This window comes from Xenopus tropicalis, chromosome 5, assembly GCF_000004195.4.
Source record: "Xenopus tropicalis strain Nigerian chromosome 5, UCB_Xtro_10.0, whole genome shotgun sequence".
Classification (NCBI taxonomy): Eukaryota; Metazoa; Chordata; class Amphibia; order Anura; family Pipidae; genus Xenopus; species Xenopus tropicalis.
The window spans coordinates 2,780,982-2,801,748 of NC_030681.2; the positions used below are offsets into that span (position 1 = coordinate 2,780,982).

Consider the following 20,767-nt stretch of genomic DNA (forward strand, 5'->3'; position numbering starts at 1 on the left):
TATGTCCCCCCATATTCCCTCTCCCCTCATGTGCCCCCCATATTCCCTCTCCCCTCATGTGCCCCCCATATTCCCTCTCCCCTCCTTATGTGCCCCCATATTCCCTCTCCCCTCATGTGCCCCCCATATTCCCTCTCCCCTCCTTATGCGCCCCCCATATTCCCTCTCCCCTCCTTATGCGCCCCCCATATTCCCTCTCCCCTCCTTATGCGCCCCCCATATTCCCTCTCCCCTCCTTATGCGCCCCCCATATTCCCTCTCCCCTCCTTATGCGCCCCCCCATATTCCCTCTCCCCTCCTTATGCGCCCCCCATATTCCCTCTCCCCTCCTTATGCGCCCCCCATATTCCCTCTCCCCTCCTTATGTCCCCCCCATATTCCCTCTCCCCTCCTTATGTCCCCCCATATTCCCTCTCCCCTCCTTATGTCCCCCCCATATTCCCTCTCCCCTCCTTATGTCCCCCCCATATTCCCTCTCCCCTCCTTATGTCCCCCCCATATTCCCTCTCCCCTCCTTATGTCCCCCCCCATATTCCCTCTCCCCTCCTTATGTCCCCCCCCATATTCCCTCTCCCCTCCTTATGTCCCCCCCCCATATTCCCTCTCCCCTCCTTATGTCCCCCCCCATATTCCCTCTCCCCTCCTTATGTCCCCCCCCATATTCCCTCTCCCCTCCTTATGTGCCCCCCATATTCCCTCTCCCCTCCTTATGTCCCCCCCATATTCCCTCTCCCCTCCTTATGCGCCCCCCATATTCCCTCTCCCCTCCTTATGTGCCCCCCATATTCCCTCTCCCCTCCTTATGCGCCCCCCCATATTCCCTCTCCCCTCCTTATGCGCCCCCCCATATTCCCTCTCCCCTCCTTATGCGCCCCCCATATTCCCTCTCCCCTCCTTATGCCCCCCCCAGTATAGTCTGGCCAAGTCTTCCTCATGGACCCTATTCTCTCTCATGCCCCCCCATATACTCTCTGTTACTGCCCCCTACAGACTCCGTTACTTGCCCTGCCCCTCTCGTCTCCCCCTGACCCCCATAGATGATATATTTTCTCCTTGTCGACTTCCCATGTTTCCCTGTTGGATAATCTTCCCGATGTACAGAACCCCGATATATTCCTTCCCCCCCCCCCATGGGATCCTCTGCTCCTGTTTTCTACATATACGGTGACCCCATATCCCTAGTTTCTACGTATTTTATCATTTACGCACCCCCCAATATAAAGGGGGGCCATACACAGACAGATTTCACCTGCTGATTGAGGCCCTTCAGACCAACTTGGCAGCTTATCAGCCCGTGTATGGCCCCCCCCCCCCCCCCCCACAGCCCGACCTATCCGGCCTATAATTGGGCAGAAGTCTATGGGACAGGTTTGATATATAGTCTGATGGGCGACCGCGCCGGCTCATTGGTGGTGACACGGGGCCCTCGCTCTGACTTTTCCTTCCCCTTCATTGCAATGCTATCGTTCAGCACAATATCCCCCTCCCAAGGTGGGCACGTCGGGGGAAAGATTGCCCAACATGTCTGGCCCCCCTTTATCCCTATTCACTCTGTTCCCCAATTGTTCCCTCTAGCTGTCATTCTCTGTGTGTCGTCACTTACACCTTCACATTCTCTAACTTTACTTGCCCTTTAATTGACCTGAAAATGTTATTACCCAATAGAGAATATTCAATAGACCAAGCGCAGTGCTGTAATGAGCCCTAAAGCTGTTTCTGACCCCCCCCCATACTCCCCCACCTTATCTTCATTCTCATTTTATCTCTATTCTGTGTTACTTCCCTCCATTTACTTCCTCGGCTCGTTTAGGAACTTGTCAGACGCTGTTGGAATCTGCTGCTAATGAGCCGTAACCCGACTGTTGTGTGTGGGAGTTCTGCGGCCGAGTGATGTGGGTTCCAATAGGGTCCCTGTGCCCCCCCCCCAGTCTTTTGTCAAATTCTTCCGCTCTACCCAGACTTGTTTGCTCTTTGGTTTTTTCCCCTCTACAGGAGCATTCTCTTTTGCCTCCCCCACACGAGGTGCTGGGAGTTATAGTTGCTAGTTTGCTGGCACCAAATGACTGTAGGAACAGAAGCAGAAGCGCTGAGCTCCCGTGCCGGCTTTAGGGTAGGGTAGGGCAGGGCAGGGCAGGGCGGGAACCCAAATACAGAGAAAACACTTCAGAGTTGAGAAAGAAAGTACAATGGGTTTGATATTGTGGGAAAGTTGATAAATAATTTAAGTTTAGCTTGGAAGTCGGACCTGGGCGCCCAGCGTCCCCCCCACGGGGCGTTAGTACTGCTTCCTGCATCTACTATATATGCCCCAATGTCCGGTTACCCTGCTCGTGGGTATTTAGCAGTGGCATTTACACACAATCCTTAGTAATTTGCTGGGGGTCGAGCCCTATTGCAGCTGGGCCTGGGCCCTACCTAAACCTGCACCACTAGCCTCCCCACTCTGACCAACACCAGTGGCCATACCTGTGGGCTGTAGCCTCACCTGTGAGTGTGTATAGCATGGACCACCTTTCTCCCTACTATAGTTTATATAAATACCCCACTGTGTAGCCCCGGGGGCAGCTGTTCCTGCACTGGTACAGCTGGGGTGTTTGCTACAGAAACCCTACTATAGTTTATATAAATACCCCGCTGTGTAGCCCCGGGGGCAGCTATTCCTGCACTGGTACAGCTGGGGTGTTTGCTACAGAAACCCTACTATAGTTTATATAAATACCCCGCTGTGTAGCCCCGGGGGCAGCTATTCCTGCACTGGTACAGCTGGGGTGTTTGCTACAGAAACCCAGTGCAGGAATTATTATTATTTATATAAACTATAGTAGGGTTTCTGTAGCAAACACCCCAGCTGTACCAGTGCAGGAATGGCTGCCCCCGGGGCTACACAGCGGGGTATTTATATAAACTATAGTAGGGTTTCTGTAGCAAACACCCCAGCTGTACCGGTGCAGGAATGGCTGCCCCCGGGGCTACACAGCGGGGTATTTATATAAACTATAGTAGGGTTTCTGTAGCAAACACCCCAGCTGTACCAGTGCAGGAATGGCTGCCCCCGGGGCTACACAGCGGGGTATTTATATAAACTATAGTAGGGTTTCTGTAGCAAACACCCCAGCTGTACCAGTGCAGGAACGGCTGCCCCCGGGGCTACACAGCGGGGTATTTATATAAACTATAGTAGGGTTTCTGTAGCAAACACCCCAGCTGTACCGGTGCAGGAATGGCTGCCCCCGGGGCTACACAGCGGGGTATTTATATAAACTATAGTAGGGTTTCTGTAGCAAACACCCCAGCTGTACCGGTGCAGGAACGGCTGCCCCCGGGGCTACACAGCGGGGTATTTATATAAACTATAGTAGGGTTTCTGTAGCAAACACCCCAGCTGTACCAGTGCAGGAACGGCTGCCCCCGGGGCTACACAGCGGGGTATTTATATAAACTATAGTAGGGTTTCTGTAGCAAACACCCCAGCTGTACCAGTGCAGGAATGGCTGCCCCCGGGGCTACACAGCGGGGTATTTATATAAACTATAGTAGGGTTTCTGTAGCAAACACCCCAGCTGTACCAGTGCAGGAATGGCTGCCCCCGGGGCTACACAGCGGGGTATTTATATAAACTATAGTAGGGTTTCTGTAGCAAACACCCCAGCTGTACCAGTGCAGGAATGGCTGCCCCCGGGGCTACACAGCGGGGTATTTATATAAACTATAGTAGGGTTTCTGTAGCAAACACCCCAGCTGTACCAGTGCAGGAATGGCTGCCCCCGGGGCTACACAGCGGGGTATTTATATAAACTATAGTAGGGTTTCTGTAGCAAACACCCCAGCTGTACCAGTGCAGGAATGGCTGCCCCCGGGGCTACACAGCGGGGTATTTATATAAACTATAGTAGGGTTTCTGTAGCAAACACCCCAGCTGTACCGGTGCAGGAACGGCTGCCCCCGGGGCTACACAGCGGGGTATTTATATAAACTATAGTAGGGTTTCTGTAGCAAACACCCCAGCTGTTCCGGTGCAGGGCAACAGTATATTATATTGTATATCTAGTATAATGACCATGACCTGGATGAATGAAAATCTTCATAGACATACATTATATTGTAATTATTTTTATCCACTTTCATTTTTTGGTGTTACTGTTCCTTTAAGAGCCCAATCCCATTTTCTCCTGCCTATTTACCGTGGCCCCCACTGGATATTTACCAATACAAAGATCACCAGTTAGAACTGGGCCCCCGTCCAGCCGCACAAACCCTTCCCAGCTAATTCCTGGGCTTTGGGCAGCGGCGCTGCTGGGCCGTAGTACCAAACGGGGATAAAGTGCAGCGATGTTAATCATTTATAGCACTTGGGGTGCCTGAACCTGAGGGGAATGGGTTGGGGGGGGGGGTTAAGCAAATGATCACTTGCCCATCAAATCCCTACTTGTGCTGGGTCCCCCCCCCAGAACTATAGACCCTTAGGTGGGCACTTGGGCCCTGTTATAATCTGCCACTGCGATGGCCCCCGTGGATACAATGAGCCTCAATTTAGAGATGACGGAGCACAATTCCACCTGTAGGGGGAGTAACTGCAGCCATAGGGCACTTACATGTTAGATAGTAACAAGGAAGGGTCTGTACCCCCAATTTTGTAGTAGAACCCATGGACCCCTAGTTATTCCGTTTGCGCTGACTGGCTATACACACACTAATAGCCACTTGTTGGTCAGATTGCCGGATGAGGGGGCTCTGCCTATTTTGGGGGTGGGCCACATCAGGCTGATGAGTTATAGGGGTCACTGCTTGTAATTTTGGGGCTACACTAGAGTTGCTGAGATACAAATACCCTCCCTGCTGGGCAGAAGCAGCTCACAGGGGGGGCCTATAAAATAACCAGATGTCCGGCCGGGGGGTCCGTGGAATGAGCAATAGGCCCCTCGGAAGAACGGGAGGGAGAGGTTACCCTTTAAATAATCACCTGCCTCTGGGTGGGTATAGTTAGTAAGAGCCTGATCCCATTGTGCCCTCTCCTATTTACCCCTACTGGATACCATTTCCAATACAACACTCACCAGTTGGAACTGGGCACCAGTCCGTCCCTAATTGGGCACTGGGCCCAAATTCATTATTTTAGCTCAGTTTCCAGCTCGGCAAACTAACACCGTCGCTGCCGTGTCCCGCGGCTCTGATTACCGGCTAAAGTGCCACTTACCAAGTGCCAGAAAGTGAGTAGGGAACGTGACTGTGAGGCTTCAGGTAACACCGGGCCGTTCCCTTTCTCCCCCTCTGCCCAATATAAGGCTCCATACATACAGGTGCCAATGGGCATCCTGACACCCAATAGGGCAACCAAGTAGCATATATATATATATAATGATACTGTGTGGCCCCTGACAGGTTTGTACTTTATTCAGCCTCTGCTAAGATCTTTTGTTAATCAGACCCAGTCTGTCCAATCAGATTGGCACAGGCCTCTCTAGGCAGCAGTGCTACATCCCTGTATTGAACCAATGAGCTGACAATCTATATGTCGTACACCGTGGCCCATGGAGCCACAGACAGACGGGGGGCCTTCAAATACCTTTGTGACTGTTTATATTGTGAGAGCAACATTCTCTGCCAGGAGAGCCCATTGCGCGGGGGGGGGGGGGGCACCGGGCACGGGCAGAGCTGTCACTCTCTGGCCTCTCACATTAGAGTGCTAATAATTTATTGTGTCTCGTGTCTTTGTTTCCGTGCAGCAGAGAAAGTGAGCTCCTTGGGGAAAAACTGGCATCGCTTCTGCCTGAAATGCGAGCTGTGCAATAAGATCCTGTCTGCGGGCGGCCATGCCGAGGTAAGAGAAGCGTAACGGCGGGGAAAGTAAACACGAGGGGTGCCAAGGAATCTGTGGGGGTGCTGGGGGTACTGATAATGGTACCCGGGGGCCCCCAGTCTGAAGCTGCCCCTACATTGATACAGCGTCCCAGTTGGGGGTGAGGTGAACCAGAGTGGGCCGATCCAATCGTCTGGGGGCAATGATCATAAAGGGGTCCGGGGGGGTCTCCATCAGTTAGTGATGCATTAGTGGGTCCTTACCCAGCTGGTTTGGGGGTGAGGTATTGGTCGGGCACACTCTCCCCTAATCTGTAGCCTTTATTAGCCCACGTATGGGTAGCTTATTATAGGGGGGGTTCACCTTTACATTAACATTTAGTATGCTATAGAATGCCCTATTCCTAGCAACTTTGCAATTGGTCTTTATTATTTATTTGTTATAGTTTTTGAATTATTTGCCTTCTTCTTCTGACTCTTTGCAGCTTTCAAATGGGGGTCACTGACCCCGGCAGCCAAACCCTATTGCTCTGTGAGGCTCCAGTTTTATTGTTATTGTTACTTTTTATTAGGGATGCACCGAATCCCGGCGGTTTTAATGATTCGGTTTCAACCACGAACCAAATCCTAATTAGCATAAATTAGCATATGCTAATTAGGATTCGGTTTGGGATTCGGCCAAATCCTGCTGGGTGGGTTCGGTGCATCCCTACTTTTTATAACTTGCCTCCTTGGTTGCTAAGGTAATTTGGATCCTAGCTACCAAATAGCTGCTGAAACTCCACGCTGGAGAGCTGCCGAACAGAAACTGAAATAAGTAAAAAAACTACAAATAATAAAAAATGAAGACCAATTTCAAATTGTCTTAGAATATTACACTCTACATTATACTAAAACTTAACTCAAAGGTGGACAACTAAGATATAATTACCCCTTATTGGGGGCAGAACAGCCCTATTGGGTTTATTTCATGGTTAAATGATTCCCTTTTCTCTGTAATAATAAAACAGTACCTGTACTTGATCCCAACTAAGATATAATTACCCCTTATTGGGGCAGAACAGCCCTATTGGGTTTATTTAATGGTTAAATGATTCCCTTTTCTCTGTAATAATAAAACAGTACCTGTACTTGATCCCAACTAAGATATAATTACCCCTTATTGGGGCAGAACAGCCCTATTGGGTTTATTTCATGGTTAAATGATTCCCTTTTCTCTGTAATAATAAAACAGTACCTGTACTTGATCCCAACTAAGATATAATTACCCCTTATTGGGGCAGAACAGCCCTATTGGGTTTATTTCATGGTTAAATGATTCCCTTTTCTCTGTAATAATAAAACAGTACCTGTACTTGATCCCAACTAAGATATAATTACCCCTTATTGGGGCAGAACAGCCCTATTGGGTTTATTTAATGGTTAAATGATTCCCTTTTCTCTGTAATAATAAAACAGTACCTGTACTTGATCCCAACTAAGATATAATTACCCCTTATTGGGGCAGAACAGCCCTATTGGGTTTATTTAATGGTTAAATGATTCCCTTTTCTCTGTAATAATAAAACAGTACCTGTACTTGATCCCAACTAAGATATAATTACCCCTTATTGGGGCAGAACAGCCCTATTGGGTTTATTTCATGGTTAAATGATTCCCTTTTCTCTGTAATAATAAAACAGTACCTGTACTTGATCCCAACTAAGATATAATTACCCCTTATTGGGGCAGAACAGTCCTAATGGAAATGTTTTTTAGTAGGCTTAAGATATGGAGATCCAAATTACAGAAAGATCTCTTATACGGAAAACCCAAGGTCCCAAGTATTCTGGATAATGAGTCCCATACCTGTACAGCCAGTGGATTTTGCAGGTTATGATTATATTTATATATAAATGCTGTGCATAAGGGCAGATAGTAACTGACAGACGGGAACATTAGGTAATGAGGGCCTCACCTGCAGAGCTTGCACTCTATAGTACTGTGTATGCACCTTGCTGCTCGGGGGCTTATATTCCTAAGCATTTCGGGAAGAATAAATAAGTGCATTAGGAACAAACAAAGGTCTCTTTGGTCTGACCCCGTGGCCCCAATTAGTCCCCATGTTATTACCCCCCCCCACCCCAGCTGTGTTTGTGCCCCATGTTATTACCCCCCAGCTGTGTTTGTGCTGCTTAATGACCCACAAGCCATTGCACATTCTCACTGCATTCCTAGGGAGCCTGATGGGTAGGAGCTGCCACTGTTATTTTTGCTTTTCTTCCTGCTCCCAGCTGATTGGACAGAAGCCCAGGCTGAGGAATTTCCTCTCCCACAGACGCCTTTTTGTGTTTGCGGGCTGCTGCGCTATGCCCCCCCCCCCCATTCCATTTCCACAAGGCTGGCACTTTTATTTGTAGCTCTGTATGTTCCCATGGAGAAAATGCCCAGGAGTCTGTCATGGGGGGCGGCGACTCCATCATTCCAGGGAATAGTTAACTTTTCATTTAAAGGGTAAGTAAAGGCAATTACAGACCATGGGGCTCCCTCCAACTGCACAGGGGCCCCTCTTCCTCCCCAGGAAACAAGGATCCTGAGAAACTGACTAGTTTCTCAGGATCCTTGTTTCTTTGGGAGGAAGAGGGGGGGGGTGCTGTGATCTCTAATTGGCTTTACTTCCCTTTTAAAGGAGAACTTAACCATAAAAGACTAAAATTGCTACAAAATGCCGTATTTTATAAACTGACTTACTAACAGAACAATGGGAAGGGAGCAAGATAGCAGCTCCCAGTAGGTATCGGAATAGCACTCAATAGTAAGAAATCCAAGTCCGGCTTGGGACTCCTCCAGTTACATGGGAGTAGGAGAAACAATAGGTTAGCTGAAAGCAGTTCTAATGTGTAGCGCTGGCTGAAAGCTCAGACTCCGGCACAAGGCACGGGGATGGCGCCTACACACCAATATTACATATAATACAATGTGCAGGTTGGCCGGGGCTATTTACTAACGCTTGTGTCGTTTCCCAGCATGACGGACAGCCCTACTGCCACAAGCCCTGCTACGGTGCCCTGTTTGGCCCCAAAGGTAAGTGAAAGTACTTACACAGACAGATAACCCATCTATTTCCAGCACATAATGGGGGGGGGGATAGATTGCTGGTGACACTGGGAGTCATTCCGCAAGGCAAAGTGCCCTCTGTTTCACTGTGACGAAACCCCCATGGAATGTTCTTATCTGCCCCCTGTGACACTTGGCTGCCCCCCTGTTCCCCAGATACCTGAATGCCAGTTCTGTATTTGGCAGCCCCCCCCCCCCAGTGCATGGGAATCTCTATAAGGAGCGGAGGGAAAGTGCTGTTTAATCTACAGCAGGGAAATATTTTCCACTCAGACATAAATAGGCCGGTGCCGGGCTAAAAATAACGGGACAAAGAGGCACTGCCCAATGCTGCTCCCACCTCTCCTGCGTACTGAGCCTTGCCCAGTGTGGGGGCACCTATAGGATGCACGGTACAGGGCCGAGGAGTAATCTGTATTACTAGTCTCATTGCTAATCTGCTCCACCGTGTTGCTGTGGAATTTACAGAATGCCGAGTAGCTCACTGTGCCAGTCAAGTCAATTTTGGGGTCCTTGTCAGACTTTGCCCCCCCAAAGATGGTATTACCACATGATAGTTCACCCTCCCATATAGATTGTAAGCTCTACGGGACAGGGACTTCCATCCTCTTGTGTCTTTGACTCTTATTGCAACTATCTTTTATTTATTTTTGTTTATTATAATACTTTGTATTTGTCTATTTCAATACCCCTGTTTGTATGAATGTATTCTACTGTACAGCGCTGCGTACATAAGTAGCACTTAATAAATAAACATACATACATGGCAGCACTCTAACCGCTCCTGGAATGCACAGAGAAAGGGTTAATTAATGGCTGAGGTACCGGGGGCAGTGTGGGGCAGTGTAGAGCTGGGGTACCGGGGGCAGTGTGGGGCAGTGTAGAGCTGGGGTACCGGGGGCAGTGTGGGGCAGTGTAGAGCTGGGGTACCGGGGGCAGTGTGGGGCAGTGTAGAGCTGGGGTACCGGGGGCAGTGTGGGGCAGTGTAGAGCTGGGGTACCGGGGGCAGTGTGGGGCAGTGTAGAGCTGGGGTACCGGGGGCAGTGTGGGGCAGTGTAGAGCTGGGGTACCGGGGGCAGTGTGGGGCTGTGTAGAGCTGGGGTACCGGGGGCAGTGTGGGGCTGTGTAGAGCTGGGGTACCGGGGGCAGTGTGGGGCAGTGTAGAGCTGGGGTACCGGGGGCAGTGTAGAGCTGGGGTACCGGGGGCAGTGTGGGGCAGTGTAGAGCTGGGGTACCGGGGCAGTGTAGAGCTGGGGTACCGGGGGCAGTGTAGAGCTGGGGTACCGGGGGGGGGCAGTGTAGAGCTGGGGTACCGGGGGCAGTGTGGGGCAGTGTAGAGCTGGGGTACCGGGGGCAGTGTGGGGCAGTGTAGAGCTGGGGTACCGGGGGCAGTGTGGGGCAGTGTAGAGCTGGGGTACCGGGGGCAGTGTGGGGCAGTGTAGAGCTGGGGTACCGGGGGCAGTGTGGGGGCAGTGTAGAGCTGGGGTACCGGGGGCAGTGTGGGGCAGTGTAGAGCTGGGGTACCGGGGGCAGTGTGGAGCTGGGTAGGCTGGGGGTACGGGGGCAGTGTAGAGCTGGGGTACCGGGGGCAGTGTGGGCATGTAGAGCTGGGGTACCGGGGGCAGTGTAGAGCTGGGGTACCGGGGGCAGTGTAGAGCTGGGGTACCGGGAGGGGGCAGTGTAGAGCTGGGGTACCGGGGGCAGTGTGGGGCAGTGTAGAGCTGGGGTACCGGGGGCAGTGTGGGGCAGTGTAGAGCTGGGGTACCGGGGGCAGTGTGGGGCAGTGTAGAGCTGGGGTACCGGGGGCAGTGGTGGGGCAGTGTAGAGCTGGGGTACCGGGGGCAGTGTGGGGCAGTGTAGAGCTGGGGTACCGGGGGCAGTGTGGGGCAGTGTAGAGCTGGGGTACCGGGGGCAGTGTGGGGCTGGGGGCGCCAGGGGCCACATTTTGCTCCTCTCTTCACTCTCTACACTCACTGTATGCTCATAGCCCCTTCTCTTCCCTATCATTTACCCATCTGGGCCCCCTGGGGTTTCCCTGGTACCGGGCCATCTGTACTGATTGGCCTCTGATCATTTTGGACTCGCAGGTCTGTGCTTTATGGCCTGTGTGTGTAACCTCACCCCGTTCCCCATTGTTTGATCTGCCGTTTCTTCCAAACAACCCCCGAGCGTAATCGTGCAGGAGAATAAAGGCCAATATTGTCTGTGTGACTGTGTCTCCCTGAGGCAGCTCCGGGCTGAGCAGAACAAAGGCCTTTTATTCACATATAATGACTGTGCTGTGATACAGACTAACTGGGCCGGGGGGCTTTATATTGTGATGGAGACCCTCCCACTGCGTGTAGAACTTCTACTAACAGTGCGGCTGTGAGGCGCCCCCCTCGCTGTTGTATATAATAAGGATACGTGGCTACAAGGTGGCCCCCTCGCTGCTTGTATATATAATAAGGATACGTGGCTGTAAGGCGGCCTCCTCGCTGCTTGTATATATAATAAGGATACGTGGCTGTAAGGCGGCCTCCTCGCTGCTTGTATATATAATAAGGATACACGGCTGTAAGGCGGCCCCCTCGCTGCTTGTATATATAATAAGGATACGTGGCTGTAAGGCGGCCTCCTCGCTGCTTGTATATATAATAAGGATACGTGGCTGTAAGGCGGCCTCCTCGCTGCTTGTATATATAATAAGGATACACGGCTGTAAGGCGCCCCCCTCGCTGCTTGTATATATAATAAGGATACACGGCTGTAAGGCGCCCCCCTCGCTGCTTGTATATGTAATAAGGATACACGGCTGTAAGGCGGCCCCCTCGCTGCTTGTATATATAGTAACATAGTAAGTTGGGTTGAAAAAAGACATACGTCCATCAAGTTCAACCATAATATAGTAACTATATATAACCTGCCTAACTACTAGTTGATCCAGAGGAAGGCAAAAAACCCCATCTGAAGCCTCTCTAATTTGCCACAGAGGGGAAAAAATTCCTTCCTGACTCCAAGATGGCAATCGGACCAGTCCCTGGGGCAACTAGTACTGAGAGCTATCCCCCCTACCTCTGTATTCCCTCACTTGTACTGAGAGCTATCCCCCATACCCCTGTATTCCCTCACTTGTACTGAGAGCTATCTCCCCTACCCCTGTATTCCCTCACTTGTACTGAGAGCTATCCCCCCTACCCCTGTATTCCCTCACTTGTACTGAGAGCTATCCCCCATACCCCTGTATTCCCTCACTTGTACTGAGAGCTATCCCCCATACCCCTGTATTCCCTCACTTGTACTGAGAGCTATCCCCCCTACCCCTGTATTCCCTCACTTGTACTGAGAGCTATCTCCCATACCCCTGTATTCCCTCACTTGTACTGAGAGCTATCCCCCCTACCCCTGTATTCCCTCACTTGTACTGAGAGCTATCTCCTATACCCCTGTATTCCCTCACTTGTACTGAGAGCTATCTCCTATACCCCGGTATTCCCTCACTTGTACTGAGAGCTATCCCCCCTACCCCTGTATTCCCTCACTTGTACTGAGAGCTATCCCCCTACCCCTGTATTCCCTCACTTGTACTGAGAGCTATCTCCATACCCCTGTATTCCCTCACTTGTACTGAGAGCTATCCCCCCTACCCCTGTATTCCCTCACTTGTACTGAGAGCTATCCCCCTACCCCTGTATTCCCTCACTTGTACTGAGAGCTATCCCCCCTACCCTGTATTCCCTCACTTGTACTGAGAGCTATCCCCCCTACCCCTGTATTCCCTCACTTGTACTGAGAGCTATCCCCCCTACCCCTGTATTCCCTCACTTGTACTGAGAGCTATCCCCCCTACCCCTGTATTCCCTCACTTGTACTGAGAGCTATCTCCCATACCCCTGTATTCCCTCACTTGTACTGAGAGCTATCCCCCCTACCCCTGTATTCCCTCACTTGTACTGAGAGCTATCCCCCCTACCCCTGTATTCCCTCACTTGTACTGAGAGCTATCCCCCCTACCCCTGTATTCCCTCACTTGTACTGAGAGCTATCCCCCTACCCCTGTATTCCCTCACTTGTACCGAGAGCTATCCCCCTACCCCTGTATTCCCTCACTTGTACTGAGAGCTATCCCCCCTACCCCTGTATTCCCTCACTTGTACTGAGAGCTATCCCCCCTACCCCTGTATTCCCTCACTTGTACTGAGAGCTATCTCCCCTACCCCTGTATTCCCTCACTTGTACTGAGAGCTATCCCCCCTACCCCTGTATTCCCTCACTTGTACTGAGAGCTATCCCCCTACCCCTGTATTCCCTCACTTGTACTGAGAGCTATCTCCCCTACCCCTGTATTCCCTCACTTGTACTGAGAGCTATCCCCCCTACCCCTGTATTCCCTCACTTGTACTGAGAGCTATCTCCCCTACCCCTGTATTCCCTCACTTGTACTGAGAGCTATCCCCCCTACCCCTGTATTCCCTCACTTGTACTGAGAGCTATCCCCCCTACCCCTGTATTCCCTCACTTGTACTGAGAGCTATCTCCCCTACCCCTGTATTCCCTCACTTGTACTGAGAGCTATCCCCCCTACCCCTGTATTCCCTCACTTGTACTGAGAGCTATCTCCCCTACCCCTGTATTCCCTCACTTGTACTGAGAGCTATCCCCCCTACCCCTGTATTCCCTCACTTGTACTGAGAGCTATCTCCCCTACCCCCCTACAGCATATTCTAGATGGGGCCTTACCAGCGCTCTGTAAAGGGGAAGAATAACCCCCTCCTCCCGTGAATCTATACCCCATTTAATACAGCTCAATACCCTGTTTGCCCTTGCAGCTGCTGCCTGGCATTGCTTGCTACAGCCAAGTTTATTATCTACAAGGACTCCAAGATCCTTCTCCATTATGGATTTGCCTAGTGCAGTCCCATTAAGGGTATAAGTGGGGGCATATTGTTACATCCCAGGTGCATGACCTTACATTTATCCACATTAAATCTCATCTGCCACTTAGCTGCCCAGATTGCCAGTTGGCCAAGATCCTGCTGCAGGGATGTCACATCCTGGATAGAATTGACTGGGCTGCAGAGTTTTGTGTCATCTGCAAACACTGATACATTACTCATAATACCCTCCCCTAAGTCATTTATGAACAAATTAAACAAAAGTGGACCCAGTACAGAACCCTGAGGGACCCCACTGAGAACCTTACTCCAAGTAGAGAATGTGCCATTAACAACCACCCTCTGTACCCGATCCTGTAGCCAGTTTTCTATCCATGTGCAAACGACTTCACTAAGACCAATAGACCTTAGCTTAGAAAGCAGTCGTTTGTGGGGAACGGTATCAAATGCTTTGGCAAAATCCAAATAGATGATATCTACTGCCCCCCCCACTGTCCCACTACTGCCCCCCACTGTCCAGCTTCTTACTTACCTCATCATACTTACCTCATCCTTATATAATAAGGATACGTGGCTGTAAGGTGGCCCCCTCGCTGCTTGGGGGGGCACACAGCGGGGGTGGGTTTGGGGGGGCACACAGTGGGCGTGGGTTTGGCGGGGGTGGGTTTGGGGGGGCACACAGCGGGGGTGGGTTTGGGGGGGGGCACACAGCGGGGGTTGGTTTGGGGGGGCACACAGCGGGGTGGGTGGGTTTGGGGGGGCACACAGCGGGGTGGGTGGGTTTGGGGGGCACACAGCGGGGTGGGTGGGTTTGGGGGGGCACACAGCGGGGTGGGTGGGTTTGGGGGGCACACAGCGGGGTGGGTGGGTTTGGGGGGGCACACAGCGGGGTGGGTGGGTTTGGGGGGGCACACAGCGGGGTGGGTGGGTTTGGGGGGGCACACAGCGGGTGGGTGGGTTTGGGGGGGCACACAGCGGGGTGGGTGGGTTGGGGGGGGCACACAGCGGGGTGGGTGGGTTGGGGGGGGCACACAGCGGGGTGGGTGGGTTGGGGGGGGCACACAGCGGGGTGGGTGGGTTGGGGGGGGCACACAGCGGGGTGGGTGGGTTTGGGGGGGGCACACAGCGGGGTGGGTTTGGGGGGTGGCACACAGCGGGGGTGGGTTTGGGGGGGGGGCACACAGCAGGGGTGGGTTAATAGCAATGAGCCTGTCAGATATAAAGCAGATACCCGGCTTCTGACATTTCCCGGGGGCCTTGGTGGCTCTGGCTAAACTTGCCACTGCTTTAGTCACAGGGGTCCGCGGGGGGGGGGCGCAGTTGGTGTCGCTGTTAATGACAGAAGGAAGGAGCGTGACCGAGCTGTCTCTTTTCATTGAGTGCTGACAGGAGCAACAGAGCTGAACATTCCTTCCATATTACATGCACTCACCGTGGAGCTGCCGACTGGGCTTGGGGGGCTGGCACCCCCTCTACCCAGCAGTCTCTGGTGCAAACTCATAGGCACAGAGCTGGCAGGGGCCCTATTGCTAAATCATTCACAGTTCCAATGCGCTGCTGTAATCACTTCCCTTACTAATAACCCAATTCATTCTGTGGCAATAGGAGAATTCCGCCGCAGCCTGCAAATCTCTATAGGAAGTCCTGATATCTAAGTGGCAGTTTTAGTAAGGGAAGGACTTACTGTCGCTCTGTATCAGTAGCCCCCATACCAGGCTCAGGGCCCAGCAAGATATATTAAGTGCTGGCACCCCAAGCATTTAGGGTCCCATTGGCTACCCCACCCCACCTATCCACCTGCATGTGGGATTGTGATTGACTGCCCTTACATTACAGTTTTAAACTCTTTGTATAGTGAACTCCTCCTTATCTGTAAGCCTGAGGTTCCAGCTACAAACCTAGAAAGATGCCCCTGGCTTGGTGTCTTTACTCATCCGCTGTCTTCTTCCCTTTACAGGGGTGAATATCGGCGGTGTCGGATCCTACATCTATGATACGACCCCCCAAATCTCACAGAATCCAGTATCTCCCACCCTGTGTGTCCCAAACCACTCCAGTAGCACCAACACAAAACCAGCAACTAAAGGTGAGAGCGCGGCACGTGGGCAGAATTGGAGGTTATTGCCCGTCTGTACTCTAGCACTCCAGCTTCCAAATGGGGGTCACTGACCCCGGCAGCCAAACCCTATTGCTCTGTGAGGCTCCAGTTTTATTGTTATTGTTACTTTTTATTCCTTATCTTTCTATTTAACCCCTCCCCTATTCATATTCCTGTCTCTCATTTAAACCACCCCCTGGTTGCTAAGGTAATTCAGACCCTGGCAACCAGATAGCTGCTGAAATTCTAAACTGGAGAGTTACTGAACAAAAAGTATTATTTGAAAACGGTAACTAATAAAAAATTAAGACCAATTGCAAATCGTCTCAGAATATCACTGTGTACTTAACTTGTCTCTCTCTCATAGCCCCAGCACCAATGAGAACCTTCGCTGGCGAGACGGCGCTGTGCCCGGGCTGCGGGAAACCAGTGTTCTTCGGTGAGTCTGATCATTCAGTGACAGTCACTTTAGCATCTCGCTGGCACGGAGGGTTCTCTTGTCTGTCCCGTGTTACCATCATGGTGTCTCTCTCTTTTGCAGCTGAGAAAGTGATGTCTCTAGGGAGAAACTGGCACCGCCCGTGCCTGAGATGCCAGCGCTGCAACAAAACATTAACTGCAGGGGGGCACGCAGAGGTAATTCGGGGGGCTGCCAGCTGTATAACCAATACAGGGGCAAGGGCTTGGCCAGTATGAGTAGTCGGAATACCGAGGCAGAAGAGTATCCTGAAAGCATCTTCCATACAACACTGCCATCTAGTGTTCAACTATAGGTTCAGCAACGTGGGAACAGCCTGTAATGGATAAAGTGGAGCAGATACTGGAGCTTAGCGCTTCTAGATGAGAGTAGATTTCTTGGGAAGAAATACCGATAATAAAACTTACAGGGTGCACAAGGCACAAGCTGACAGCAGCTTTAGTTGCCCTTTAAAGACTAACATACACTAACACTCTGAACCAACCAACAAGCTCCTCTCATTGTGTGTCCCCGTTAATGCAAATCTCCCCTTTTCCCTTTCAGCATGATGGGCTGCCATACTGCCATGTTCCATGCTACGGCTACCTCTTTGGACCAAAAGGTTAGTGCGGGAGGGATGTTGGTGAGTCTGAGGCCAGTAAAGAGATGCTGCCCCACACACAGTGCTGCAAAGAAAGTGACCCCCCCATGTGTGCAGTGAGAGTTGCAGCCTGCGGCGTTGCTATGGGCACAGTGATTAGCGGCGCCGGTACTGGCACGCAGCCGGGGCACAAAGCTGTGGTTCTTGTGCGCTAAATGCAAATTTTCTGTAACATTAAACTGTTATTTTGTTCCAGGAGTGAACATTGGTGACGTTGGCTGTTACCTGTACGATCCATTAACCGAGACTGTCAATTAGATGTCTCTTCCAGTAAGTATTGGGCTTTGTGTCTCCTCCTTACCCATAACCCCTCAGTGTATCCCTAGCCCCTCCTCCTTACCCATAACCCCTCAGTGTATCCCTATACCTAGCCCCTCCATCTTACCCATAACCCCTCATTGTATCCCTATACCTAGCCCTCCTCCTTACCCATAACCCCTCAGTGTATCCCTATACCTAGCCCCTCCTCCTTACCCATAACCCCTCAGTGTATCCCTATACCTAGCCCCTCCTCCTTACCCATAACCCCTCAGTGTATCCCTATACCTAGCCCCTCCTCCTTACCCATAACCCCTCAGTGTATCCCTTATCCCTAGCCCCTCCTCCTTACCCATAACCCCTCAGTGTATCCCTATACCTAGCCCCTCCTCCTTACCCATAACCCCTCTGTGTATCCCTATACCTAGCCCCTCCTCCTTACCCATAACCCCTCAGTGTATCCCTATACCTAGCCCCTCCTCCTTACCCATAACCCCTCAGTGTATCCCTATACCTAGCCCCTCCTCCTTACCCATAACCCCTCAGTGTATCCCTATACCTAGCCCCTCCTCCTTACCCATAACCCCTCAGTGTATCCCTATACCTAGCCCCTCCATCTTACCCATAACCCCTCATTGTATCCCTATACCTAGCCCTCCTCCTTACCCATAACCCCTCAGTGTATCCCTATACCTAGCCCCTCCTCCTTACCCATAACCCCTCAGTGTATCCCTATACCTAGCCCTCCTCCTTACCCATAACCCCTCAGTGTATCCCTATACCTAGCCCCTCCTCCTTACCCATAACCCCTCAGTGTATCCCTATACCTAGCCCCTCCTCCTTACTCATAACCCCTCAGTGTATCCCTAGCCCCTCCTCCTTACCCATAACCCCTCAGCACTGATCCATATGTGACAGTTTATTTCTCTCCTCCCTGTGCCGCAGTCTGTGCTTGTGCCCCCAAGTTTCGCTGCTTCCGGCGCCTCACTGTATCGCACTGGGTTCCTGAAGGGAAACGGCGGGTTCCATCTCTCCCAGCGGAACCAAGCCCGGAACATTTCACTTTATCCCACGGTGGGCTGGATCCTCTGGTTCTGGATAATAAAAGGAGCCCATAATATGCCTCCGATTACAGGGTGTGTGTGTGGGACGGTGTCTCACTGGGGTACAGAACCAGCGCCAGAACCTTAGGGGCACCCTGCCCCATGTGTAACTCTATAACTGTCAGATCCTGCCTTATTCACTCTCATTCGGCCCAATGGTTTCATCCAATCATTTGTCCCCAGATCAACCATCAGATCATAAAGGCTCCCAATGCCGACCCACAGGGATGGGAGCTGTAGTTCAGCGCTGCCTGTTCCCCTTGAGCTATTCCTACCTGCCCCCTGTGTATCTGCCACAGTCTGGGGCCCATTGGCCGGGCAGGTCCCATACACTTCCCAACAAGCGGCCAAATTGGTCTCAAACTATATTGGCCCACATGTGCCCAAGCGGGACGTTTCCTGCCCAGCTATGAACTCTATACAGTACCGGGCGCCTGCGAAACTGCCCCAATCAACCTTATTTATTTACATTGTATTTAGAGCTTCCGGAGCAAAGACCGGAACTTTATGTTTAATGCACGCGAAGCCCCTGCGATCATTTAATATTACTTGCCCTTTAAAGGGATACTGTCTCTTTAATGATTCAATGTTACTTGCCCTTTAAAGGGATACTGTCTCTTTAATGATTCAATGTTACTTGCCCTTTAAAGGGATACTGTTTCTTAAATGATTCAATGTTACTTGCCCTTTAAAGGGATACTGTCTCTTTAATGATTCAATGTTACTTGCCCTTTAAAGGGATACTGTCTCTTAAATGATTCGATGTTACTTGCCCTTTAAAGGGATACTGTTTCTTTAATGATTCGATGTTACTTGCCCTTTAAAGGGATACTGTCTCTTAAATGATTCGATGTTACGTGCCCTTTAAAGGGATACTGTTTCTTTAATGATTCAATGTTACTTGCCCTTTAAAGGGATACTGTTTCTTTAATGATTCAATGTTACGTGCCCTTTAAAGGGATACTGTCTCTTAAATGATTCGATGTTACGTGCCCTTTAAAGGGATACTGTTTCTTTAATGATTCGATGTTACTTGCCCTTTAAAGGGATACTGTCTCTTTAATGATTCAATGTTACTTGCCCTTTAAAGGGATACTGTAAAACAAAATAAAAAATATTTACTTTTTCCTGGGAAAGACATGTAATATTCTGTAACGTAGCGACATTTTGGGAAAAACTATTCTTTCTTCGGCTGGAAAGGTTCTTGGCCCTTTCATTGCTTTCAGGGGGGCCCACCCCCCCACCCCACAGCCCCATTGGTGGCACAGAGGTCTCGCCTTGCTTTATGGCAGGGATTCTAGGATACACAACTGCCCCGCGACACAGAGTAGGATCAGTTACTCCCCCTGCACCCACATTCACTCACACCCCCAAATGGCTTATAGAGCCCCCAGTCAGTCTATAGTACTGTCACCCATAATGCAGTGCAACGTGCTCCAGTAGTGCAGTAAAGCAAGTTCATATCACACCCCAGTGGTGCCATTAGCAAGGGGGGTTAATCATTCGGATTGGCCCTATCTTTGCGGGGGCCCCAGAGGGAATCCTGGGCTTCTTACAAAACAAGTGCAAAGCATCCTGGGAGCCTTTATTTCAGCCTGAGCAAACCCCATGTGTGCTGACCCGGCTGTCAGGGATTTGGGGGAGTGGATCCGGCTTTGGATAACGGACCTCCAATGTGTATATAGTATGGATTTGGCCCTTCCCCTGCCCCATCACCAGGCTTCTGCCAATGAGACGAGGAGCACAAAGTAACAAGGGGAGGATCTAAGACCCCGAGGCCTCCAGCCTCCTGGGGCAAATCATTGAGGGTCAGCTTGTTGGCGCGGGGGGGGGGGGAAGATGGGGAGAAGGAACCAGGGCACCCATAGTCTTACCCAAACCAGAGGGGGGGGGCAGCTGTAAAGGTTCTACAGGCAGGTAAGTGGCCCTTGGATTCTCACTAAAGAGAGGTTTTGCCCACGAGCCAATAAAAGAAGAGGGATGAGTGGGCAGGGCGGCATTATCATTGGACCACAGTGTCACATGGTGCCACGGTCTCCCGCGGGGGCTACTGATCCAATGCTCGCACCCACTGAGGATGGAAATAAAGGACTGTAACATAAATACCTGGAACTGCCGCAATCACCCCAAGCTGGGGCATATTTATTATAGTGTGTAGGGCAACATCATCGGTAACGTTGCCCATAGCAACCAATCAGATCTTTGCTTTTGTAGGCGACCATTAAATTCTAATTGCTGATTGGTTGCTATAGGCAACATCACTGGTGTCTGCGTTTCATGAGGGGTGGGCGTGTCCTAACGGTCCCTGCCAGAAGCACAGTAGGAGGGGGAGAGCCAATCACAGCCCTGCACTCACACAAGCACAGACAGGCTTCAGTTCCCTATCAGGTCAGCCTAGCTGCTGATTGGTTCCTATCCTACAGT

At 51.1% G+C, this 20,767-nt stretch overlaps 1 protein-coding gene across 2 annotated transcripts in view; it reads left to right on the forward strand.

The window, feature by feature from the left end:
• Window positions 1-19,479, forward strand: part of crip3 (cysteine-rich protein 3) — a 21,453-nt gene extending 1,974 nt beyond the window's left edge. Inside the window, 9 exon segments of one of the 2 annotated variants that reach the window (NM_001015811.1) lie at window positions 5,724-5,818; window positions 8,802-8,859; window positions 15,724-15,852; window positions 16,232-16,303; window positions 16,406-16,500; window positions 16,886-16,943; window positions 17,179-17,252; window positions 18,186-19,257; window positions 19,302-19,479. In NM_001015811.1, coding sequence (NP_001015811.1) covers window positions 5,724-5,818; window positions 8,802-8,859; window positions 15,724-15,852; window positions 16,232-16,303; window positions 16,406-16,500; window positions 16,886-16,943; window positions 17,179-17,240 — 569 coding nt within the window. In that variant the 3' untranslated portion in view covers window positions 17,241-17,252; window positions 18,186-19,257; window positions 19,302-19,479. 2 annotated transcript variants of the gene reach the window in all.
• The last annotated feature ends 1,288 nt before the right edge of the window (window positions 19,480-20,767 follow it).